The sequence below is a fragment of the Esox lucius genome, chromosome 12 (genome assembly GCF_011004845.1).
Source record: "Esox lucius isolate fEsoLuc1 chromosome 12, fEsoLuc1.pri, whole genome shotgun sequence".
Taxonomy (NCBI): Eukaryota; Metazoa; Chordata; class Actinopteri; order Esociformes; family Esocidae; genus Esox; species Esox lucius.
In genome coordinates this window covers 36975931-37003553 of record NC_047580.1, presented here as the reverse complement: position 1 = coordinate 37003553, position 27623 = coordinate 36975931, and the positions used below count along the sequence as shown (strand labels likewise).

Sequence of the window (27623 nt, the reverse complement as noted above, 5' to 3'; positions counted from 1 at the left end):
CTCCATCTGTCTGTCAGTTAGCCTGTCTATCTATTAGCCTCTCCATCTGTCTGTCTGTTAGCTTCCTGTCTCCAACACTACAGTGATAATATAGATTTTACAGTATAGTATAGAATAGTATTGTATAGTATAGAACAGTATTGTACAGTATAAATAGTGTAGTACCACGGTAATACTACGATGTAGTTTATGTGCTACTACAGCAATATGATATATAATATACTGTAGACAGTAGACAGTAGGCAATAGGCAATAGGCCAGTAAACAAAAAGCAGGTTCTAATCAAACTGACAAGGTGAAAAACCCTCTTGTTCTGAGCAAGACCATTCATCTTAATGAACCCAGATCATTGCTGTGAATAAGGAAATGTTTTTAGCATACTAACCTGGTAAATACTATTGATTTAGTGTATGTAGTCATACACTAACATCATTGATCTAGTATATACTGTAGTACTGCACTAATGCTACTGATCTAGATGTAATGTATAGTACTACAGTAATAATACTGATATAGTGTATAGAATAGTTAAAAAATAACATTATTTATCTAAACTCAGAATATATTTTAAAGTGGTGCTTTTAGACTATAAATCATTGAATGGTTTAGGCCCCGAATAAGTATCTGATATGTTTGAAGATTATAAACCGAACAGGGCTCTTAGCTTAGTTTAGCAGTTAAACCATTATTATTATGTTTTATTATTGTTTATTGTTTTTATTTAAATATTTGTTTTTATTGTATTGTATTACTATATTTTGCACATTTGCATTTCTTCTATTTATGAATTGCGTTATATAAATAAACTTGCTTGCTTACTGGTGGCTAAACTATAGTATAGGTATACCATAAAACTACTGATCTAGCCTATATTTTAAAATTACAGAAATACTACTATATGTATTCTCTAGTATAGTACCACAGTTTATTATCAATCACACTATAGTGTGGTACAACAATAATGCTATTGATCAGGGGCTGTATTCACAAAACATTTTAGGGTTAAAAGTAGCTCGTAACTTGCTGATTTAGGAGTAACTCTTCAAAGAAATTGACATGTCAGTCCTAACCTTTTGGCCTAAGAGTATTTCACATAGCATTTTAGCACTAAAACCAGCTCCTAAATCTGGGAAGAGTTAGAGGAGTAGTCAAGAGGACTTTGTACCATCTATACCATTTCTCACCTATTTACTAACTCTACCATCTCTTTACCATTTGTACCATCACTCTACCATCTCCCTCAATGCTCTACCATCTCTTTACTCTCTTTCTACTCTTTCTTATCTCTCTGCTCTATGTGTCTTATCTCGCTACCCTCTCCCTATTCTGGTTTGCCTCTCAACTATCTCTCTAATTTCTTCAGCATCTTTATAATTTCTCTTTAATCTCTCTATTCTCTCTGTCATCTCTGTAATCTCTTCACCTTCTCTATCATTTCGCTACCATCTCTCTAATGTTCATACCATCTCTCTCATCTCCCTTCCTTCTCTCTACTATCTGTTTAATCTCTCTACCATCTTTACCATCGCCCTAGTATCTCTCTACTCTCTCCATACCATATCTCAGTCATCTTTAATATCTTTATCTAAGGCTGTAACTGGTGTCGCCTCCACTGAAGAACACCTACTGACAAGCAACTGAATGCTACAAACCAGCTACCGATAAGTGACTGACCACTACCAACCAGATACTGACAAGCAGCTGAATGCTACAAACCAGCTACCGATAAGTGACTGATCACTACCAACCAGATACTGACGAGCAGCTGACATTCTGTGGCAGTCTGTTAGCCTCTATGGTCTACCTGTTTAATCCCTGCCTCTGACCTCTAACCCCAGCTGCTGCTTCTCCCGCTGAGGGTGGAGTCCCTGTAGCTGATGCCCCTGTTGATGGTAAACACACACCTGCGAATACACACACCTGCGAATACACACATACACCTGCGAATACACACACCTGCGAATACACACACACCTGAGAATACATACACACCTGAGAATACACACACACCTGCAAATACACACACACCTGTGAATACACACACACACCTGGGAATACACACACACACATACCTGAGAATACACACACATACCTGAGAATATACACACATACCTGAGAATACACACACACACCTGGGAATACACACACACTTGTGAATACACACACTTGTGAATACAAACCGACCTGAGAATACCCACAGACTTGAGAATACACACACACCTTGGAATAAACACACACACAACTGGGAACACATTCTGGTGTCTGTGTCTATATCTCCATGGTGTCTATATCATTCTGGTGTCTATATCTCCATGGTGTCTATATAATTCTGGTGTCTATATCTCCATGGTCTCTGTGTCATTCTGGTGTCTATATCTTCATGGTGTCTATATCATTTTGGTGTATATATCTCCATGGTGTCTATATAATTCTGGAGTCTGTATCACTCTGATTATGTATTGCTGTATTATCAGTCACTATATCTTGTGTGACTGTATGGTTTTGGAATGTGTCGATACATCCTGCAGTATATCTGTTGCTGCTGGGTGTGTCTGTTTCACATTCTTTAAATGTGCTGTCCACTGTCACTTTCTCAGTGACCATGTGAGCTGGGTCTGCATCACATTCTTTACAGAGGGTCAGTATCCCTCTGACGTCCATATCATACTAGTGTGTATCATTGATGTCCGTCTCATTCTGATGTCTGTCCCATTCTGAGGTCTGTTTCATTCTGATGTCTGTCTCAGTCTGGTGTCTGGATCTGCTTTTTGGGTACACAAACAGTAACTCACTCTGGATAATAGCATCAGCAATATGAATAAATTGTAAATGTGGTATTAGTTTTAACATTGAATATTGACAACAACACACAGCAAACCTTAAGGTATTTTTACTCAAATGTTTCTACTAATTGTAACTCAAAGTTAGTGAACTGTTCCTAATGACTAGAAATTATTATATGATACTGACCTTTACCAAATGTTTTTTTTTTTGCATGTACATTGACTAATTAATACATCTTAGCTACACATCAAACACATACATTTTTGTAAAGTTACCCAATCATATAAATAAAAAATATTTTGCAATTAAATAAAAATTGCAGTCAAAACCTAAGATGGATTCCAATAGGAATCACCCATTGCTTTGCAGGCCACTGCCTTGCGGGAAGCATTGCTGAATCAGGGAATTTTCACATTTTTGCTTTTTTAATAATTTCAGTAGCATGTAGATAAAATATATATGTTTAACTAGCCCTAACCCTCTAAGTTCTGCAAATTTTTATGAACTTAAAAACATAAAAGCTTCTGTTCGCCTACATTATTTTTAATCAATTTTACAGTGCAGTTATGTATTCTGTCTCCCTATTTCTACGCATCAAAAGTAATGGGACAGATTAATATAATGTATACTAAATGGAGCACAAAGGTTTAGTACTTGGTTGCAGATCCTTTGCATGCAACAACGCCCTGAAGTCTGCAATCCATTGGTCCTTCCAGAGTCTGGGTATCTTCTCTGGTGATGATCTGCTTGCCATCAATTTATTTTGCTTTAAGTCTCATCTCCAGCAAATTAAAGGCACTTTCATCTGGATTTATATCTAGAGATAAAGTAGAGTAAACTTTCCACTTTCTGCCTTGAAAAACTTCCTTGTGTAGTTCTGCTGGTGGAGTCTTTTGAGGCTGGTTGTTGCTAACACATCCACATCCACCTTCTGATACATCCACATCAACCTGCTGAGACATCCACATCCACTTTCTGACACATCCACATCCACCTTTTGACACATCCACATCCACCCTTTGACACATCCATATCTACCTTCTGACACATCCACATCCACCTGCTGTCACATCCACAACCACCTGCTGATACATCCACCTTCTGACACATCCACATCCACCCTTTGACAAATCCACATCTACCTTTTGACGTATGCACATCTACCTTCTGACACGTGCACCTTCTGGTGTTACTGATCTGTCAGTTCAGTTTTGTTATAATTCTTTTATCATGGTGACCTTTCTTCAGTCATCCACTGTAGATCTCCTTGGCCTACCCGACCGTTTGTGATTGCTGAGCTTATCTGTACACATGGCTAACCAGAAACACCTGTCAAGTAAACTGTCCCAATACTTTTTGTGCCCTGACATAGAGGGTCTATGTATAGTCCCCTAAATGTACACTTTAAGGTTAAGGTTGTTCTATATCAAATCCCAACTTTTCAAGTACAGAGCTAAAACCTATGGAACACAATGTGTGTGACTGGTTGTGTAACTTTAAAAGCTGTAATTAATTAATGAAATTATTGAACTTGCTTCTCTAACATTCTACTGCTAGCTGCTCCTTTTGCTGAAGATGCTTCTGCCACTCCTGCCAGTGATGCCCCTACACTTGGTAAATAATCAAAGACAGCTGCAATATGACCATAAACCAGCATAACCATAACCCCAACCGACACCTGTGGTATCACCATAAAACCGGCATAACCATAACCCCAACAGACAACTGCAATATGACCATAAAATCAGCATAACCTTAACCCAAACAGACAGCAGCAATATCACCAGCATAACCATAACCCAAACAGACAATTGCAATATCACCAGCATAACCATAACCCCAACAGACAACTGCAATATGACCATGAAACCGGCATAACCATAACCCCAACAGACAACTGCAATATCACCATAAAACCGGCATAACCATAACCCCAACAAACAACTGCAATATCACCATAAAACCGGCATAACCATAACCCCAACAAACAACTGCAATATGACCATGAAACCGGCATAACAATAACCCCAACAGACAACTGCAATATCACCAGCATAACGATAACCCCAACAGACAACTGCAATATCACCATAAAACTGGCATAACCATAACCCCAAACAGACAACTGCAATATGACCATAAATTCAGCATAACCATAACCCCAACAGACAGCTGCAATATCACCAGCATAACCATAACCCAAACAGACAATTGCAATATCACCAGCATAACCATAAAACCAGCATAAACATAACCCCAACAGTCAACTGCAATATCACCAGCATAACGATAACCCCAACAGACAACTGCAATATCACCATAAAACCGGCATAACCATAACCCCAAACAGACAACTGCAATATGACCATAAATTCAGCATAACCATAACCCCAACAGACAGCTGCAATATCACCAGCATAACCATAACCCAAACAGACAATTGCAATATCACCAGCATAACCATAAAACCAGCATAAACATAACCCCAACAGTCAACTGCAATATCACCAGCATAACTATAACCCCAACATCCATCCATCCATCTTCTCCCGCTTTATCCGGGGCCGGGTCGCGGGGGCAGCAGTCTAAGCAGGGATGCCCAGACTTCCCTCTCCCCAGACACTTCCTCTAGCTCTTCCGGGGGGACACCGAGGCGTTCCCAGGCCAGCCGGGAGACATAGTCCCTCCAGCGTGTCCTAGGTCTTCCCCGGGGTCTCTTCCCGGTGGGACGGGACCGGAACACCTTCCCAGGAAGGCGTTCCGGAGGCATCCGAAAAAGATGCCCAAGCCACCTCAGCTGACCCCTCTCGATGTGGAGGAGCAGCGGCTCTACTCTGAGCTCCTCCCGGGTGACCGAGCTTCTCACCCTATCTCTAAGGGATCGCCCGGCCACCCTGCGGAGAAAGCTCATTTCGGCCGCCTGTATCCGGGATCTTGTCCTTTCGGTCATGACCCAAAGCTCATGACCATAGGTGAGAGTAGGAACGTAGATTGACTGGTAAATCGAGAGCTTCGCCTTGCGGCTCAGCTCTTTCTTCACCACGACAGACCGATACATCGACTGCATTACTGCAGAAGCTGCACCGATCCGTCTGTCAATCTCCCGTTCCATCCTTCCCTCACTCGTGAACAAGACCCCTAGATACTTAAACTCCTCCACTTGAGGCAGGCACTCTCCACCAACCTGAAGTGGGCAAGCCACCCTTTTCCGACTGAGGACCATGGCCTCAGATTTGGAGGTACTGATTTTCATCCCCACCGCTTCACACTCGGCTGCAAACCGTCCCAGTGCATGCTGAAGGTCCTGGTTAGAAGGGGCCAACACGACAACATCATCTGCAAAGAGCAGAGACGAAATTGTGTGGTCCCCAAACCTGACACCCTCCGGCCCCTGGCTGCGCCTAGAAATTCTGTCCATAAAAATTACGAACAGAACCGGTGACAAAGGGCAGCCCTGCCGGAGTCCAACATGCACTGGGAACAAGTCTGACTTACTGCCGGCAATGCGGACCAAGCTCCTGCTTCGGTTGTACAGGGACCTGACAGCCCTTAGCAAAGGACCCAGGACCCCATATTCCCCAAGCACCCTCCACAAGATGCCCCGAGGGACACAGTCGAATGCTTTCTCCAAATCCACAAAACACATGTGGATTGGTTGGGCAAACTCCCATGAACCCTCCAACACCCCGTAGAGGGTATAGAGCTGGTCCAGTGTTCCACGGCCCGGACGAAAACCACACTGTTCCTCCTGAATCCGAGGTTCTACTATCGGCCGTATTCTCCTCTCCAGAACCCTGGCATAGACTTTCCCGGGGAGGCTGAGAAGTGTGATCCCCCTATAGTTGGAACACACCCTCCGGTCCCCCTTCTTAAAAAGAGGGACCACCACCCCGGTCTGCCATCCCAGAGGCACTGTCCCCGACCGCCACGCGATGTTGCACAGGCGTGTCAACCAAGACAGCCCCACAACATCCAGAGACTTGAGGTACTCAGGGCGGATCTCATCCACCCCCGGTGCCTTGCCACCGAGGAGTTTCTTGACCACCTCAGTGACTTCAGCCCGGGTGATGGACGAGTCCACCTCTGAGCCCTCATCCTCTGCTTCCTCAATGGAAGACGTGTCAGCGGGATTGAGGAGATCCTCGAAGTACTCCTTCCACCGCCCGACGACATCCTCAGTTGAGGTCAACAGCTGCCCACCTCTACTGTAAACAGCGTTGGTAGGGCACTGTTTCCCTCTCCTGAGGCGCCGGATGGTTTGCCAGAATCTCTTCGAGGCCAGCCGATAGTCCTTCTCCATGGCCTCACCGAACTCCTCCCAGGCCCGAGTTTTTGCCTCCACAACCACCCGGGCTGCAGCCCGCTTGGCCTGTCGGTACCCGTCAGCTGCCTCAGGAGTCCCACAAGCCAACCAGGCCTGATAGGACTCCTTCTTCAGCTTGACGGCATCCCTTACTTCCGGTGTCCACCACCGGGTTCGGGGATTGCCGCCTCGACAGGCACCGGAGACCTTACGGCCACAGCTCCGAGCGGCCGCTTCGACAATGGCGGTGGAGAACATGGTCCACTCGGACTCAATATCTCCAACCTCCCTCGGGATCCAGTCGAAACTCTGCCGGAGGTGGGAGTTAAAGATCTCTCTGACAGGAGACTCGGCCAGACGTTCCCAGCAGACCCTTACAGTACGCTTGGGCCTGCCGAGTCTGTCCAGCTTCCTCCCCCGCCATCGGATCCAACTCACCACCAGGTGGTGATCAGTTGACAGCTCCGCCCCTCTCTTCACCCGAGTGTCCAAGACATACGGCCGCAGGTCAGATGAGACGACAACAAAGTCGATCATCGACCTGCGGCCTAGGGTGTCCTGGTGCCACGTGCACTGATGGACACCCTTATGCTTGAACATGGTGTTCGTTATGGACAAACTGTGACTAGCACAGAAGTCCAATAATTGAACACCACTCGGGTTCAGATCCGGGGGGCCGTTCCTCCCAATCACGCCCCTCCAGGTGTCACTGTCGTTGCCCACGTGGGCGTTGAAGTCCCCCAGTAGAACAATAGAGTCCCCAGTCGGAGCACTTTCCAGCACCCCTCCCAGAGACTCCAAGAAGGTCGGGTACTCTGCACTGCCGTTCGGCCCGTAGGCACAAACAACAGTGAGAGACCTATCCCCGACCCGTAGGCGCAGGGAAACGACCCTCTCGTTCACCGGGGTAAACTCCAACACATGGCGGCAGAGCTGGGGAGCTATGAGCAAACCCACACCAGCCCGCCGCCTCTCACCATGGGCAACTCCAGAGTGGTGAAGAGTCCATCCTCTCTCAAGGAGTGTGGTTCCAGAGCCCAAGCCGTGTGTAGAGGTGATCCCGATTACCTCTAATCGGAACCTCTCAACCTCACGCACCAACTCAGGCTCCTTCCCCGCCAGCGAGGTGACATTCCACGTCCCTAGAGCCAGTTTCCGTGTCCAGAGATCGGGTTGTCTAGGCCCCTGCCTTCGACTGCCGCCCGATCCTCTTCGCACCGGCCCCTTATGGTCCCTCCTGTGGGTGGTGAGCCCACGGGAGGGCGGCCCCACGTCGCCCGTTCGGGCTGAGCCCGGCCGGGCCCCATGGGGGAAGGCCCGGCCACCAGGCGCTCGCATACGAGCCCCAACCCCGGGCCTGGCTCCAGGGTGGGGCCCCGGCTGCGCCATACCGGGCGACGTCACGGTACTCAAAATGTTTTTCTTCATTAAGGGGGTTTTGAACCGCTCTTAGTCTGACCCGTCGCCTAAGACCTGTTTGCCTTGGGAGACCCTACCAGGGGCATATAGCCCCAGACAACATAGATCCTAGGGTCACTCGGGTACTCAAACCCCTCCACCACGTTAAGGTGGCAGTTCTTGGAGGAGTATAACCCCAACAGATAACTGAAATATGACCATAAAACCAGCATAACCATAACCCCAACAAACAGCTGCAATATCACCAGCATAACCATAACCCCAACAGACAACTGCAATTTCCCTATAAAACCAGCATAACGATAACCCCAACAGACAACTGCAATATCACCATAAAACCGACATAACCATAACCATAACATAGAAAATAGTTTACAAATAACATTGAACACAAATCTCATGGAAGTATCAATGCCAGACTTAGTCCTGAAGTAAATCAGATCTCAAACACAGAATCTGTCTAATAATCATCCTACATTCAGGAATAAGTTATGCCCCTCTGTGGTTAGTGCTGCATCAGTGTTGCTTTTGTTCTAACAGAAGTGTTTGTTGCTGTTTGTTGCCAGCTACCCCAGCCGCAAAGCCTCCCAAGGCCCCGACACCCCCTCCTGCAGGTAATAGTCTCCCTCTGCCTTCTTAACCATGTGTGGTTGTGTCACGGTTGTTTTATGGTTGTGTGGTTGGGTTGTGATTGTGTCACAGTTGTGATATGGTTGTGTTGTGATTGTGTCACAATTGTGATATGGTTGTGTTGTGGTTGTGTGGTTGTGTTATGGTTGTGTTATGGTTGTGTGGTTGTGTTATGGTTCTGTTGTGGTTGTGTGGTTGTGTTATGATTGTGTGGTTGTGTTATGATTCTGTGGATGTGTTATGGTTGTGTGGTTGTGTCACGGTTGTGTTATAGTTGTGTTGTGGTTGTGTGGTTGTGTGGTTGTGTTGTTGTGTTGTTGTGTTGTTGTGTTGTTGTGTTATGGTTTTGTGGATGTGTTATGATTGTGTGGTTGTGTTATGGTTGTGTTTTGGTTTGCCCATCCTCCAGTGCCAACGAGCGCCCCCCAGAATCTGACCGTAGAAGATGTCCAGGAAACATCAGTGACCATCAGTTGGCTTGCCCCAAAAACCATCGGAGCCACAGGTCTGGATGGATATACAGTCGAGACCTGCAAGGATGGAGGTGAGACTGACTCATAAAATCACAAACATTGTTCAGTAAAGAAAGACTGTCATCAGACTCTTACAATGCAATGAGCAGTGAAAACAACTATCACTCAACAAGACATTACAAGTAGGCATTGTTCTTTATGCACAACCTGCAACTTACACACAACGCATTCAAGCCAAATTTCTGCAAAACTATGAAAGTGAAATCTGATCATTATTATACTCCTCATACAAGTGGCCTAGAGTGTCTCCCCAGAGATATAGGGTTGTTTTGGATCCCTGGGCCAGCCATCTCTGCTTGGCAATAAGGAGATACATTGGGAATAAGGCCGTTTGCTTGTGGTAGACAACCATCCTGTTCAGTGAGTGAGGAGGAGTTGTAAAGGTTTCAGTAAAGCACGGGATAATTTACTGTGCGGAGGAGTTGTAAAGGATCCTGTAAGCACGGGATGTAAAGTCAATCAGAATGTTTTACACTGTGATGACACCATGACATCCAGGGTTATAAACACATTGCTAAAATTGGTCCCTGTTGGACACACTGCAACGTCCGTGGGTGGTGCGTGATTGTGTGTGTGTGTTGCACCTGTCCTCAGAGTGTCAGGGACAGACTGACTCGTAAGAGGTCCATGCCACATATGGACAGCCACACTTTCCCGGCTGTCTCCATATCCCCTTACGCACACACACACACACACACACACACGCACACACACACACACACACACACACACACACACAGGTGAGCGTTTTTGAACATGATGTCACCAATGGATTGAACACTCTGTTCACCTTATTATGGAGGTGTTGGTGTTTGGAAGGTTGTCAGGAATTTATTTTTTTGGAATGGAAAAGCAGCATTCATCTGAAAAAATCTGAAATAAAATAATTACTTAGGGTTAGGGTTACCAGAGAAGCTCATCCATGCTTTTATCTCTAGTAGGGTTGACTACTGTAATGGCCTCTTAACTGGACTCCCCAAAATGACTGTAAAACAGCTGCAACTCATTCCGAATACTGCTCTGGAAAGCACATTGAATTGCTTCTATGTATGAATTGTGCTATATAAATGAAATTGCTTGCTTGCTAGATCAATAGAACTTTAAGTTTATAAAACGTTTTTAAAGTTTGACAGCACCCATTCACTGGTTTCTATTGAGCATTTTATCTTACCACTAGGAGGACTCCTAAACAGCACCAAAAGTTCCTAGCTAAGAGTGTCCTCTTAAAACCTATTCACAGAGCTGCTAAGACCAACTTTTACTAAGGAACAGGGTGAAGTCTTAAGCAAAGAGAAAGGTCGGGGTTGACCCCGTTGCTATGGATGATGTCATGTTCCACGAACAAGCTTACTTACTACGCCCACACTGATAGGGGATGGTCAATTAATCATAGCCATGCTGTAGAATAATGTGTCATGTTGCCATATTGAAATAAAGATATTAAAATAAAATCATGTAGGCTAAATGTCACTGATTAAACATGAAACCAAGAATGAGTCAAGATTCAGTTGTGCTCAAACGTTTGCATACCCTTGGAGAATTGGTAATATATGTACCATTTGTAAAGAAAACATGAGTGAGCACACAAAACACATCTTTTATTTCTTATGGGATTCACATTCAACTGTAGGTCATAACAGAATGGCACAATCATAAAACAAAACATGGCAACAAAGATTTTTTTTTACTGACCCCTGTTCAAAAGTCTGCATTCCCTTAGTTCTTAATACTGTGTATTGCCCCCTTTAGAATCAATGACAGGGTAAAGTATTTTGTAATAGTTGTCTATAAGGCCCCAAATTCTTACAAGCCTATTCGACTTGGCAAAGTGCCTCCAGGTCATGCAATCTTTGGTCGTCTTGCATTAACCACACGTTTGAGATCTCCCCAGAGTGGCTCAATGATATATTAAGGTCAGGAGACTGTGAAGGCCACTCCAGAACCTTCACCTTTTTCTGCTGTAACCACTGGAGGGTCAACTTGGCCTTGTGCATAGAGTCATTGACATGCTGGAAAGTCCTTTCTGCAGATTTCGTGCAGAAGAATGCAAACAGTCTGCCAGTATTTTCTGATAACATGCTGCATTCATCTTGCCATACATTTTCACAAGATTCCCTGTGCTTTTAGAGCTCACACACCCCCAAAACATCAGTGAGCCACCACCATGCCTCACAGTGGGGATGGTATTCTGTTCACTATAGGCCTTGTTGACTCCTCTCCAAACATAGCACTTATGGTTGTGACCATAAAGCTCTATTTTGGTCGCATCACTCCAAATTACAGTGTGCCAGAAGCTGTGAGTCATGTCAAGGTGTTATCGGGCATATTGTAACCAAGATTTTTTGTGGCATTGGCGCAGTATAGGTTTCTTTCTGGCAACTTGACCATGCAGCTCATTTTTGTTCAAGTATTGTCATATTGTGCTCCTTGAAACAACCACACTGTCTTTTTCCAGAGCAGCCTGTATTTCCCCTGAGGTCACCTGAGGGTTTTTCTTTGTATCCTGAACCATTCTTTTTGGCTTTCTTGGTCTACCTGACATTGGCTTGGTATCAAGAGATCCCTGAATTTTCCGCTTCTTAATAAGTGATTGAACAGTACTGACTGGCATTTGCAAGGCTTTGGATATCTTTTTATATCCTTTTTCATCTTTATAAAGTTCCATTACCTTGTTACGCAGGTCTTTTGACAGTTATTTTCTGCTCCCCATGGCTCAGTATCTAGCCTGCTCAGTGCATCCACGTGAGAGCTAACAAAATCATTGACTATTTATACACAGACACTAATTGCAATTTAAAAAGCCACAGGTGTGGGAAATTCACCTTTAATTGACATTTTCACCTGTGTGTGTCACCTTGTGGGTCTGTAACAAGGCCAAACATTCAAGGGTATGTAAACTTTTGATCAGGAGCATCATTATGAATTAAAAACGAGCCAAACAACTATGTGATAATTAATGGCTTCATATGATAATTTCCTTAAATAAAATAGTTTTTCAGTCATATTTTCTAAATCAATCCCAAAATTTCACAGTTTCTGCCAGGGTAAGCAAACTTATTAGCACAACTGCATGTTCAGCTAATTTTCTGCCTCTTCCATGTCAGGCAGCTCATAAAGAAAATTGTGTTCATGTTTTGATGGTGCAATAATTTGTGCAATTATGTGTCCCATCTATAGCACTGACTATACCAGGTTGTCAAGCTATGGCCATGAAGTTGGCTTAGTTTCTTTTCTAGTTGTCGAACATCACAAGGAAACCAAATGATTTGTCTGATGATATGGGGTCTGGGGAGGGTATTTATTGTTTGATGTAATATTCTAAAATATATTCTAAAACGTTGACCGCCTTATGAGGTGGATTGCCGGCAGTAGCCTTTAGGATTGTTTGTGACTTGGTCTTCTTGACTAGTCCTAATTTTTCACAGATTTAGGAGATGGTTTTAGCATTAAAACGCTTTGTGAAATACTCTTAGGCCAAAAATGTCCTAAATTTAGGAATGACACACAAAAAATATGTTTTGTGAATACAGCCCCTGAAGCCCAATGGATGATGCCAATACCATGCTAATTATAACTTCACTATAGCTACAGGTAGGATAGTGGCTAGTATTAACTGGCTAACTAGTACTAGCTGGCTAACTAGTACTAACTGTGCTCTCTATTAAACTATGACTAGTTTGGATGTTGCTAATGCTAATTATCAAGAAATATGTGTTTTTCTATAGCCAAAGAGTGGGTGGTGGCTAACGAGGAGCTAACTGTGGCTAATCGCTACATGATAAGGAATCTGACACCGGGAGACCTGCTGAACATCCGCGTTGTTGCAGTTAATGTTGGGGGGCGTAGTGAGCCTGTCGCCCTCCCCCAGCCTGTACCGGTCCACGAAGTACTTGGTAAGTATTCACATTTTATTGGTGTGTAGAGAGGTTAAGATGCTCTCAGTTGATGATCATGGTTCTCCTGGTTCCCAGATAAGGGTTAGGTTTGCCTTGGTGTGGCTGACCTTGAACTGATCCATTAGAGGAAAATTAGAAGAAAATACTCAAGTAAATGTTTTTAAACATTTTGACATGTATTTCAATTCATCCATACTCTTGTAAATGTTTTTTGAAAAGTCAATATATATATTTTTAAATATTTTTTTAAATAGAAATGTCAGATTTCTTTCCAGTAGTATTTTTTGTAGTATGTGGATTGTATGTTACAGTATCTCACCTCATCCCCACTAAAGTGTAACACCCATGTTGATGATTTAACGGCAGCCATTATATTCAATAACTCTTTTCACCCTTCTCTTTTTAAAGATGACATTAGTTGTCACTGTGAAGAATTATGAGGCAGTTGACGTTGGTGACATTTAAAATGAACCAGAAAGGTAATATTCTTATTAAGGGAAAGTAGTTTGCCCTCTCATCCAGGACTTCTTACTGCTGTATCACTTATGATATCTCCTTCACTTATAACTGTAATGCCTATGACATCTGTAACACTCTCCTGTTACATTCAGCTTGGCGCTGGCTGGCTGAAGTGATGTAGTGTACTGAACATAAATCCACTGACATGTGATGACAAGGCATGACACACACATTCACCCACAAACACACACCAATCCACACACACGCATTAACACACACGTGCACACAAACACATTCCCAAACACATACATATATAGTCACACATTCACACACACACAAAGTATACAGAACACTTTATGCTGTGTTGTAGACATCATTTATAATTTATTAGATGCCAGACGTCTGCACACCATACCCCTTAATGATAATGTTTTTAGAGATTTGTACCAATTTATTTAAAGTAAAAAACTGCATTAGCTCATACACAAGAATTTAGAACCTTTATTTATTACTTTGTAGTAGTGGCTTAGTTGGAGATCACAGCTTTGAGTCTTTTTGGGTTTGCCTCTACCAGCCACCAGCTTTACACACCTGGACTCTGGCACTTTCTCCCATTGTTGTAAATCCTCTCAAGCTCTGTCAGATTGGTACAGATGTTTAATTGGGTTAAAGTGAAGGCTTTGGCCACTCTAGGACTCCAGCATTGTCTTGGCTGTGTGCTTCAGGTTGTTGTCATGCTGAAGATGAGTCTTCGTTCCAGTCTGAGGTGCTGTGTGCTTTGGATCATGTTTTTTTGAAAAAATGTCTGTCTGTATTTTCTCTGTTCATCATTCCCTCAAACCCGACCAGTCTCGCAGTTCCTGCTGCTAAGCAGCGTCACATAGCATGATGTTTTTTACCACAATGCTTCAAAGCAAGTGGCCCCTTATTTTCACCAGGCGTAGACCTTGACATTCACGCATAGATCATTTTGTTCTCATCAGACCAGAGAATTCGATTTCATTATTAGATTAGGTTCAACTTCATTGTCATTGAACAGTATGAGTACAGTACAACAAAGTTAGCATCTAACCTGAAATGCAAATAGAAGAGGGCAGTACATTTACAAGTATTAAGTAAAGTGTATGTTACAAGTGGAATGTATAGATGTGCAATGAAGACAAATACAGTGCAAAATGACCATTCTAAATGAACAATGAAGGCAAACAGTGGAGGACAGAAAGTATACAAATGTACAAGTATTAAGTATATGTATGTGTAAGTGGATGTGAATGTGTATGGTTGTGAGATGAGGCAAATGCAAGTAGAAATGGCAATTCTGCCTGTGCAATCGAGCAAGTTGGAGGTGTAAGGGAGTCTGTGCAACTGAAATGCAGGGATAGCAGCAATGAGGTGCCCTACCAACATAAAACAAACTTACTGGATTAAATTTGAAACTGGAAGGAATCCAGTGTTGGGGGAAGGCAGGACTTAAGGTGGGCCTGAACTAGTCTTTCGAAGCACAACAGGTCAGAAGTCATTCAGGCTAGACGCAGTCGACTGTTTCAGTGGTTGCGGTCTTGAAGCACGTTGGAACAACCGCCTGGGCCAGTGACTGGTTGATAATGTCAGTAAAGACCTTGGCCAGCTGCCCAGCACATACTCTAAGCACACCCCCATGGATGCCATCAGGACCTTGCAGCTTTGCCTGCATTCACTCTGCTCAATGCAGACAACACATCTGCAGTGGATAGACTGGGGGGGAACATCTGGCAGGAGTTCAGCTTTAATGGCAGGCTCTGTGTTGTCCCTGTCGAAGCTTGCGTAGAACCTGTTTAACTCATCGGTGAAGGAGACGTCGCTGGCTGAAGGGGTAGGGTTCTTTGGCTGGTAGTCTGTGATGACTTGCCTCCCCTAACTCTAACCCTCTTCTCCATCTGGTCACAAGACACTGTGTTGCGTGAATCTAGCTGCTAACACCTTGCTTGTAGCATGGTTAGTTGTCATTATTTAATGTGTTTTCTAATTAAGTAAAGTAATAATGTTGTCACCAGTCATTTCCACCAAAAGATATTCAAATAGTGGAATTAACAAACAACTTCCATACCCTGCATGAATAACATATATCATCTGATTAATGTTTGTAGGTAAACATTTCTAGACACCTTGACTACATTATGCCATTGCCTTTTCAAGTAACCTGCCTTATGTATTTGGTTGAATTTGGGAATAATTTAATAAAGACACAAGTATTTGGTTGTAACCATCCATCCGGATTGCTACTGTTACAGCCTTCTACCTGAACCCCATTCTAACCACATTTCAGCCTAACCATCAAAGGACAATAACCTGGAATAGCTTGGGTGTGATTCCGTGTGGGTTCAAATGCCTGCACACTCTGCAGCTCTCCAGATAAGATGGTAGTAGTTTAAAGTAGCAGTTATTATATTTGGTGCCTCAATGAAAAGAACAATGGAAGGAGACGGTAGAACTATTGAATCAGAGACGAGCAATCTTCTATTTAGATTTGCATGGGATACATTTAAGGGCTTTGACATTTAAGGGCTGTGACAACTTGTATTTATTTAATTCCAAGTCAAGTACTGTCCATATATTATAATAAAATACAGTCTGTCTTTAACATAATTCACTGCTTTTTAAACAGAAAAATTGTGTATTAAGGACAAAATTTGAATACATTCCAAAATATTGACAAATTGGGTTTAACTACAGAAGATTATGCAATGAATCATGGTTAATTATTTTAATTGTTTGGCAGCACTAGTTACAACATGAAATCAAAATGGTTTTCATTAGGGTGCTTTAGTTGTGCAAACTAAATTATTATTATTGGAATAAAAATATATTTGATTTGATGAACAACAACTCTGTTCTGTGCAGCTTTTTCAGCCGATATCCTGGTGAAATGCATTAAAATACAAATAGAAGAATGTATTTACTAATTGCATTTGGATCACTACAGTTTTTTCAGGACCAAGACGGCAAACTAAGTTAATTCTATTGAGTCTTCTCTTGCTCATCACTAAACAACAGTGGTTGGGGAATTGAAGTACAGCTTATTGTGGGTACTGTATGTTTAGAAATTACTGTAACTATTGAGATTTGTGGCTAGCAATCAGGATGTAAAGTACATAACTACTCTTTAGATATGGCTAGCAATCATGTTAAATACATAACTAATCTTTAGATATGGCTCGCAATCATGTTAAATACGTAACTACTCTTTTTATATATGGCTAGCAATCATGTTAAATACATAACTACTCTTTAGATATGGCTAGCAATCATGTTAAATACATAACCACTCTTTTTAGATATGGCTAGCAATCATTATGTAAAATACATAGCTACTCTTTTTAAATATGGCTAGCAATCATTATTTGATATTTGAAAAATCACTTTTCTGCATTTCCTTGTAATTAATGCAGCACTGAAAGTCACAGTTAGTACATTGATACATACATGCACTAAACTGCAAAGTTAATGTATGCAATTGTTTTTGGTAAATTTAACATAAATCATTTCTATTTTGATATGTAGTTGTTGGACTGTAGCTTTCCCCCAAAATAATGTAAAATTATTTGATATGACAACTGAAAGTGTCTTTAGTGTTATTGTGCATTAAAGTAGATTCTACAAAATGTTACTAAGATTTCCATGAAATGTGACAAAAACAAAAGTTTTGTTTAATTACTTATTGCTTTGCCTATTTCGTATAAAAAAGATAAGGTATTCATTTTATTTAGTTTTATGGTTTGGAAAACTTTTTTACCTGCATTGTCCATTTTACCACAGTATACTGAGTAACCCTTACCATTGTAGATTCTAGTACTGTCCTGTCCTATAAACCCACAGCATACTGAATAAACCTTACCATTGTAGATTTTAGTACTGTCCTGTCCTATAAACCCACAGTATACTGAGTAACCCTTACCATTGTAGATTCTAGTACTGTCCTGTCCTATAAACCCACAGTATACTGAGTAACCCTTACCATTGTAGATTCTAGTACTGTCCTGTCCTATAAACCCACAGCATACTGAGTAACCCTTACCATTGTAGATTCTAGTACTGTCCTGTCCTATAAACCCACAGCATACTGAGTAACCCTTACCAATGTAGATTCTAGTACTGTCCTATCCTATAAATCCACAGCAACAACTTCCTCCCTCTCCACCCCACATTTCCCACCCCCCATCTCCCACCCCCTCTGGTAATATTTCCTGTGTGGATTATGTCATTAGTCCCAGCAGTAACAGGAGCGTCAGGGATCAGGCTGTAATGCTCACTGTCAGCAGCGTTGAGGTCAGCTCAGGAGGATGACACTCCATTCTAAATAATGAATTCTGGGTAATGCTGATCTGGAGAGGATAAAAACAGCTACATGTCACCCTCTCCCCTTTAGGCACTTCTGCTACCCAACCCTAACCCATCAGATCTTGGTTCTGTACGTTTGTAAACTATCTACAATGCAATCATATAGTGCTCAGTGTCCAAAACAAAGGATTATACAGTTGGGTTCATATGTTTTCTTACCCTGGCAGAAATTGTGAAATTCTGACATTGATTTTGAAAATATGACTGATCATGCCACAAACCTTTTATTTAAGGATAGTGACGTGGATGTACTGAGCAGGCTAGATACTGAGCCATGGAGAGCAGAAAAGAACTGTCAAAAGAACTGCGTAACAAGATAATGTATCTTTAAAAAGATGGAAAAGGATCTAAGAAGATATTCAAAGCCTTGCAAATGCCAGTCAGTATTGTTCAATCACTTATTAAGAAGTGGAAAATTCAAGGCTCTCTTGATACCAAGCCAAGGTCAGGTAGACCAAGAACAGGAGCACAAAGGAGCACAATACGACGATACTTGAACCAAAATTAGCTGCATGGTCGAGTTGCCAGAAAGAAACCTTTACTGCGCCAATGCCACAAAAAAGCCTGGTTACAATATGCCCGATAACACCTTGACACGCCACACAGCTTCTGGCACACTGTAATTTGGAGTGATGAGACCAAAATAGAGCTTTATGGTCACAACCATAAGTGCTATGTTTGGAGAGGGGTCAACAAGGCCTATAGTGAACAGAATACCATCCCCACTGTGAAGCATGGTGGTGGCTCACTGATGTTTTGGGGGGGTGTGAACTCTAAAGGCATGGGGAATCTTGTGAAAATGTATGGCAAGATGAATGCAGCATGTAGTCAAAAAATACTGGCAGACAATTTGCATTCTTCTGCATGAAGCTGCACATGGGACGCTCTTGGACTTTCCAGCATGTCGATGACCCTAAGCACAAGGACAAATTGACCCTCCAGTGGTTACAGCAGAAAAGGTGAAGGTTCTGGAGTGGCCATCACAGTCTCCTGGCCTTAATATCATCAAGACACTCTGGGAAGATCTCAAATGTGCAGTTCATGCAAGATGACCAAAGACTTTGCATGACCTGGAGGCAGCTATACCACCTGCAAGAATATGGGGCCTCATAGACCGCTATTACAAAAGACTGCCTGCTGTCATTGATGCTAAAGGGAGCAATACAGAGTAATTAGAACTTAGGGTATGCAGACTTTTGAACAAGGGTCAGTAAATATTTGCAGTATATAAATGTATGCACTCAGTAGAAGTAGCCTGTATATTAATGTATGTACTCAGTAGGAGGGGCCAGTATATAAATGTATGCACTCAAAAGGTGTGGCCTGTATATAAATGTATGCACTCAGTAGGAGTGGCCAGTATAGAAATGTACGCACTTGGTAGGAGCGGCCAGTATAGAAATGTATGCACTCATAAGCAGTGTCCTGTATATAAATGTATGCCCTGAGTAGGAAGGGCAACTATAGAAACGTATGCAGTCAGTAGGTGTAGCCATTATAGGGAAATGTATGCACTCAGTAGGAGTGGCCAGTATAGAAATGTACGCACTCTGTAGGAGCGGCCAGTATAGAAATTTATGCACTCATAAGCAGTGTCCTGTATATAAATGTATGCCCTGAGTAGGAAGGGCAACTATAGAAACGTATGCAGTCAGTAGGTGTAGCCATTATAGGGAAATGTATGCACTCAGTAGGAGTGGTTATTATATTAATGTATGCACTCAGTAGGAGGGGAAAGAGGCCACTGCCATCAGGGAATACCGTTGCCAAGAATGGCTGTACCTGGTTTGCAACAATGTTTAGGTAGGTTGCATGTGTCAAATTGACATCCACATGAATGCCCAGACCCAGGGTTTCCCAGCAGAACATTGCCCCAGATAGGGAACCGGGGTCATCATGGGCAATCTGACCGGTCTGCGGCTATGCAGCCCCATTAGTAGCAGGGTGTGATGCACATTTCTCCTGTAACCATCATTAACATTTTCTGTGAATTGTGCCACAGTAGACCTTCTACTTTAAAACAATAACTGCAGATATCTTCTGGTTATATTTGGTTGTATTTATCCTAGTAGTACAGTCATAGTCTTACATTTGTAACTGTTAAGGTTTTGATTATTGGTTAATACCTTTGTATACCAAAGGTATGAAAAGGTATACCAAATGTATATAAAGGTATACAAATGTTTTTGCGGTTTCTAATTGTGGTAGCAGTTTTATTACACCAAAAATAAACATTGGGGGTTAGTTGTAATATATTGCCAGTATACCGCTGTGGTGTATCCAGGCATTCTTGGTTGTGTCGTGCTTAAAAATAGATAGTGTCTATATAACACGCTCCCTTATGCTTATATTGCTTAAATAACCACCCCTTTAACTGTGACTCACTTAAGTATCAATACTGAGGTCTCATTCCTCTTTGGTGGTATTGTACACTTCCTTTCCGTCCGAGATGTAATGGTTACCTTTTTATGGGGTGTTAAACACACATTTAATGGATAGAAATAACTTGTTTTTGTTTCATGTGGGGTGGGGTTTGGGGGGGCCTCAGACTGGAATCTGCCTCAGGCCTCTAAATCATTAAGTCTGCCCCTGCCTGACAGGGTAGTTAGCTGGCAGGGGGTCTTCTGGCTCAGGATCTGAGTTTACCAAACAGCTTGCATCCTGATCCCAAATCTGTAGATGTTGGACCTCTCACACACTGCACCCCTGATGGACAGACTGGGACAGGTGGGGGGGTTATTCAGAGTGAGGTCGTGAGAAAGAGAGCGATAGAGACTAGGGATGTCTCATATATCCAGTAAGCCAAAAGAGATTTTTAGAGATTTGCTGTTTAAGTAGGAACATGTCTGGGACTTTGTGACTGGCACTCGGCACCAAGCATCTCCGAGCCCTCCAGTACTCAACACTGGGGCTTAACCCACACCCCTCAATCCAGCTAGTACACATCAGATCCAACCTAGTAACAGACATTTGATATAACTGTATCTAACCCTAACCCTATCCCATCTGAAATTCAACACTACTGTTGTTTGCTCCTTGGGGTTTAAGGCTGGGTGTCTCTGTAAAGCACTTTGTGACAACTGCTGTTGTAAAAAGGGCTTTATAAATACATTTGATTGATTGATTGATCTTATAGACAGTAGTCATTATCTGTCCCTTCTTATAAAAGGTAGTCATTATCTGTAACATCTTATTAAAGGTATTAATTATCTGTCCCATCTTAATAATGGTAGTCATTATCTGTCCCATCTTATTAAAGGTAGTCATTATCTGTCCCTTCTTATAAAAGGTAGTCATTATCTGTCATATCTTATTAAAGGTAGTCATTATCTGTCCTTTCTTATTAAAGGTAGTCATTATCTGTCCTTTCTTATTAAAGGTAGTCATTATCTGTCCCTTCTTATTAAAGGAAGTAATTATCTGTCCCTTCTTATTAAAGAGAGTCATTATCTGTCAGATCTTATCAAAGGTGTTCATTTCCTGTCCCATCTTATTAAAGGTGTTCATTATCTGGCCCATTTTAATAATGGTAGTCATTATCTGTCCCATCTTATGATAGGTAAAGACAGCTGTCTGGTCTAAAATATTTTTAGCTGTCACTTATTTTTTATTTTATTTGATTTTGTCAAAGTGTTCAGTCAATGAACTTGCTCTGCACACTTATTTCTCCTTCTGGCACCAAGGCTCAGTCCCTAATCTGCTATTAGCCATCTGAGACGAAAATGTTTCTCAGCTCATCCTATTCTCATTATCACCTTTTATTTATGGAGCAGTTTGAAGGTGGTTGCTGACTGTCATCTGCGCACTACGACTGGGGTCAATTCTGAATAGAGTTGTGAATCGCTCTGTTAATTGGGTCTGAATTGATTTGTGAATCGCTCGGTTAATTGGGTATGAATTGATTTGTGAATCGCTCGGTTAATTGGGTCTGATTTGAGTTGTGAATCACTCTGAAATGGCAGTTGTTTTCTGGATTTTGAATTTCATTTGAAAAGACCACTGCCCACATAAAGCAGGGTTAATTTAATTAGAATTCAATGTATCATTTCATTCAATGAAATTCAAATATGTGATTTATTCTACACATCTGGATATTGTATCAGGTCAAAAGTTTTACAGTATAATGTCTCTATCACAATCCATTCAAAGGTTATTGGATGGGATACATAGATACATAGTTTAGAACCACTGCACTAAACAACACCACTCACTAAACAACACCACTCAATAAACAACCCCTCTCACTAAACAAAACCACTCACTAAACAACACCTCTCACTAAACAACACCTCTCAATAAACAACGCCTCTCACTAAACAACACTAATCAACACCACTCACTAAACCACACCTCTCTATAAACAATGCCTCTCACTAAACAACACTAAACAACACCACTCACTAAACAACACCTCTCAATAAACAACGCCTCTCACTAAACAACACTAAACAACACCTTTCACTAAACAAAATCTCTTACTAAACAACACCTCTCAATAAACAATGCCTCTCACTAAACAACACTCCTATAGCCTCACCATGAGATAGGGTGCAGTTCAGGCCGCAGGCTGTTAGCCAGCCTGCTAGCATATTGGAGTCTGTTGATAGCATAGCCAGAGTAGTTAGTACCTTTTGCCACTGTGATTTCAATGAACCATGGAGAAGCCCCAAAATTAGCTACTTTGGAAGCATGCGTTTCAGATATTAGGAAGTGGATTACAGAAAATGTCTAGCTTTTAAACTCAAGAAAAACAGAAATGCTCGTTTTAGGACCCAAGAAACAAAGAGCGTTGTTAGCACTGTGAACACTGTGAACCTCGACGGCTGCATGGTCATATCCCAAAAAACTGTAAGAAACCTCGGCATTACCCTTGACCCTGACCTCTCCTTTGATGAACGTATAAAATGTCTCAAGAGCTGCTTATTTTCATCTTCGAAACATTGCAAAAATCTGAAACTTTTTATCAAAACTGATGCAGATAAACAAATCCATGCTTTTGTTACTTCTAGACTAGATTACTGCAATGCTCTACTTTCCGGTTACCCTGAAAAATCAATAGATAAACTTCAATTAGTGCTGCACACGGCTGCTAGAATCCTAACTAGAACAACACATTTGAACACATTACTCCTGTACTAGCCTCTTTACCCTAGCTGCCTGTTAAGGTTTTATTCTTAACCTATAAATCAATACAAGGACTTGCTCCCACTTACCTCGCTGAAATGATCCAGCCATACACGTAACCTACAATCGCAAGATGCAGGTCTTTTAATTTTAACTACAATCTCAAAACAAACAGCTGGAGGCAGGGCCTTTTCTCATAGAGCTCCACTACTGTGGAACGATTTGCCAATCAAGGTTAGAAATGCAAACTCAGTGCAAACTTTCAAGTGTCTACTAAAGACTCATCTCTACAGTACAGTCTATGATTAGGTGTAGCCTGGCCCAGGGGCGTGAAGGTGACCATTAGGCTTGATACTGTCCACCCTTGCTGTCTTGCGAGGGTGGACTTTCATGACCATCCCTCCAATACCTCTCGGGGGCGGAGTCACTGGCTTGTTGTTGTCTCTCTGTTGTGCACTTGTGCAATTGGGCTGTACTCTGCTGGCAATCCTCAGCCCTCATTCAGGGTGGTTGCGGTTCGTGGGTGTCCCTTTGGTTGATGCTTGGTAATGTGGGTGGATTGATTTCCTGCCTGTTGGGCCCTGTCCGGGGCCTCCCCCAGATAGGGCCACAGTGTCACCAGACCCCCCTGTCTCAGTCCCAAGGTCTTACACTGCTATATTATTGTGCTGGGGGAGTAGGGTCTGTTCTCCTTCTCCACTAAGTTCTCCTTTTCTGAATTTTCCCAGTCTCCTCCCATTTTGAATTTAGAAGGGCATGAGGTCCTGGCCCACATCTGCGGGGACCCGTTGCTGTCCCTGTCCAGAGTCTTCCTGGTTGTGTTGCAGATCGAGAAGATACCTGACGATTTCAGCTGCCACTGTGCTGACACCTCCTCCTCCCCTGTGTTGTCTAGAGTTTAAATAGTCTAGAGTTTAAATAGACTCTAGACTCAGTCCACACGCATTTATTAGTTATTACAATTATAATCTTAATATGTTCACCTGGCACAGCCAGAAGAGGACTGGTCACCCCTCTGAGTCTGGGTCCTCTCTAGGTTTCTTCCTCTCTCTCATCATCTCTCTCATTTTCATCCGCTTATCCGGTATCGGGTCGCGGGGGCAGCAGCCAGCCACCCTTCTGAGAAAACCCATTTCAGCCAATTGTACTCGCGATCTTGTTCTTTCGGTCATGACCCAGCCTTCATGACCATAGGTGAGGGTAGGAACGAAAATTGACTGGTATATCGAGAGCTTTGCCTTCCGGCTCAGCTAAATTTTTATCACAACGGTGCGGTAAAGCGACTGCAATACCACCCCGCTCCATTGTCCCTTCACTCACGAACAAGACCCTGAGATACTTGAACTCCTCTACTTGGGGTAACGCCTAATTCCCTACCTGGAGGAAGCACTCCATCGGTTTCCTGCTGAGAACCATGGCCTCAGATTTAGAGGTGCTAATCCTCATCCCAACCGCTTCGCACTCGGTTGCGAACCGGTCCAGTGAGTGATGCCATCAGGACCACATCATCCGCAAAAAGCGGCGATGAGATCCCCAGCCCACCGAACTGCAACCCCCCCCACCGACTACACCTCGATATCCTGTCCATAAAAGTCACAAACAGGATTGGTGACAAAGCGCAGCCCTGGCGGAGGCCAACCCCCACCTGGAACGAGTCCGACTTACTACAGAGAACCCGAACACACCTCTCACTTTGGACGTACAGGGACTGGATAACCCTCAGAAGGGACCTCCTCACCCCATACTCCCACAGCACCTCCCAAAGTATCTCCCGGGGGACCCATTCATTTGCCTTCTCCAGATCCACAAAACACATGTAGACAGGATGGGCATATTCCCAGGCCCCCTGGGAGTTTTTCCTAGCCACTGAAATTCAACACTACTGTTGTTTGTTCCTTGGGGTTTAAGACCAGGTGTTTTGTAAAAGCACTTTGTGACATCTGCTCATGTAAAAAGGGCTTTATAAATACATTTGATTGATTTGATTGAACACCTTTCACAAAAAAAAACTCTCACTAAACTACACCAAACAACACCTCTCACTAAACAACACTAAACAAGACCTCTCACTAAACAAAACCTCTCACTAAACAACACCTCTCACTAAACAACACCTCGCACTAAACAACACCTTTCACTAAACAACACTAAACAACACCTCTCACTAAACAACCCCTCTCACTAAACAGACAGGTCAATGTGACCTCCCTGGAAAAGAGTGAAAATCTTGGGATCCATTAACCCTGACCCCCCCAATATACAATACAAACCTATGCCCTTGATGCAGGTACCAATCAACACTTCTCTTTTTAAGCTCATTGTAATGATTCGCCTTCTGGTCTTAATGTAGGTTTGGTGAATGTGAAGAGGCTCCTGTGCCATTGGAAATTTGATTTGCCGAAAGTGTATTGGCCGATAGGTTGGGTGTCTAGCTTGAAATTTACATAAGATGTTTGAATATTTGTGGTTATTGTCAATAAATGTTTTGAAGAATTTTTAAATGTTAAAGAAAGTATTTTTGTTGTTTGAAATCTGTTTCAATAGTTTAACAGTTTTGGGCCTGAATAATGTTGGTGTCCTGCAGAGTCTCCTCCCAGACCTTGATCCGGGCATTAGTGAGCTCCTGGTCAGTCTGTAGCGCTACTTGGTGGTGTCGGATGCACCGATACATAACATCCCAGAGGTTCTCAATTGCATTCAGCTCTGGGGAATGTGTGGGCCAGTCAATGGCATCAATGCCTTTGTCACACAGGAACTGCCTACACACTCTGGCCACAAGGCTGGGCATTGTTCTGCACCAGGAGGAACCCAGGGCCCACTGCACCAGCTTAAGGTCGGATGATGGGTCTGAGGATTTCATCCCGGTGCCTAACAGCAGTCAGGGTACCGTTGGCTAGCGCGTGGAGGTCTGTGCAAACCTCAAAGGATATGCCTCCCCAGACCATCACTGACCCACCACCAAACTGGTCATGCTGGATGATGTTGCAGGAAGCATAATGTTCACCACCACGTCTCCAGACTCTTTCACGTCTGCCATGTGTTCTGTGTGAACCTGCTCTCATCTGTGAAGAGAACGGGGCACCAATGGCGGACTTGCCAATTCTGGTGTTCTCTGGCGAATGCCAATCGAGCTGTATGGGGCTGGGCTGTGAGCACAGGTCCCAATCGAGGACATCGGGCCCTCATGCCACCCTCATGGAGTCTGTCTCTGACAGTTTGGTTAGAAACATGCCCACCAGTAGCCCGCTGGAGGTCATTTTGTAGGGCTCTGACAGTGCTTCTCCTGTTCCTCGTCGCATAAAGAAATAGATACTGGTCTTGCTGCTGGATTGATGCCATTCTATGGCCCTGTCCAGCTCTCCTCGTGTAACTGCCACGTCTCCTGGTATCTCCTCCATGCTCCTGAGATTGTACTGGGAGACACAGCAAACCCACTTGCGATGGCACATATGGATGTGCTATCCTGGAGGAGCTGGATTACCTGTGCAAACTGAATGGGCTGCAGGTACAGCCTCATGCTACCAGTAGTGACAATGACACAGCTAAAACACAAAACTAGAGTAGAATAAGTCAGGAAGAATAAGGAGAGAGCAATTGTCTGTGGCCACCACCTGCAAAACCATTTTGAGGGTTGTTTTGCTGTTGCCTCTCCAGTGCACCTGTTGTCATTTTCATTTCCACCATAACAGGTGACATTGATTAACAATCACTTTATGCTTCCTAACTGGACAGATTGATAACCCTGAAGTTTAACTGACTTGGTGTATATATACTGTGATGATTACATGTTCCTTAAATTATTTTGAGCAGTGTATATAAGTGTTGTTGCACATTAAACGACTGTAAATTGGGATGGTTAAGCAAGTGATACAAAGGTGTGCAAATGTATACGCATTTAGATTATTTAGATTATCAATAGAATTAAATACATGTTTAAGCCTGTTTTTGTAGATTGTCTAAACATTTGTGTTTTTTTTTTTACTTTTGAATCTGTTATTATCTGTAGCTTTAAAAAAGTTCATTATATACTGTTTAAGTAATCCAAGTTAAGCAGAAAAAAGTGTAGGAATATTTACATGATAATGGATAATGACGTGT

General features: G+C 42.8%; 1 protein-coding gene across 5 annotated transcripts in view; it reads left to right on the top strand.

Annotated features, from left to right (window-relative positions):
* The window catches only part of mybpha (myosin binding protein Ha), a 53618-nt gene that overhangs the window by 1957 nt on the left and 24038 nt on the right, over window positions 1–27623 (top strand). The window contains exons 2-6 of one of the 5 annotated variants that reach the window (XM_029123982.2): window positions 1839–1892; window positions 4342–4398; window positions 9073–9120; window positions 9546–9680; window positions 13395–13562. In XM_029123982.2, the coding sequence (XP_028979815.1) occupies window positions 1839–1892; window positions 4342–4398; window positions 9073–9120; window positions 9546–9680; window positions 13395–13562 (462 nt within the window). The remainder of the gene's footprint in view (window positions 1–1838; window positions 1893–4341; window positions 4399–9072; window positions 9121–9545; window positions 9681–13394; window positions 13563–27623) is intronic. The other 4 variants (XM_029123983.2, XM_029123984.2, XM_029123985.2 and 1 more) reach the window with 4 other exon arrangements.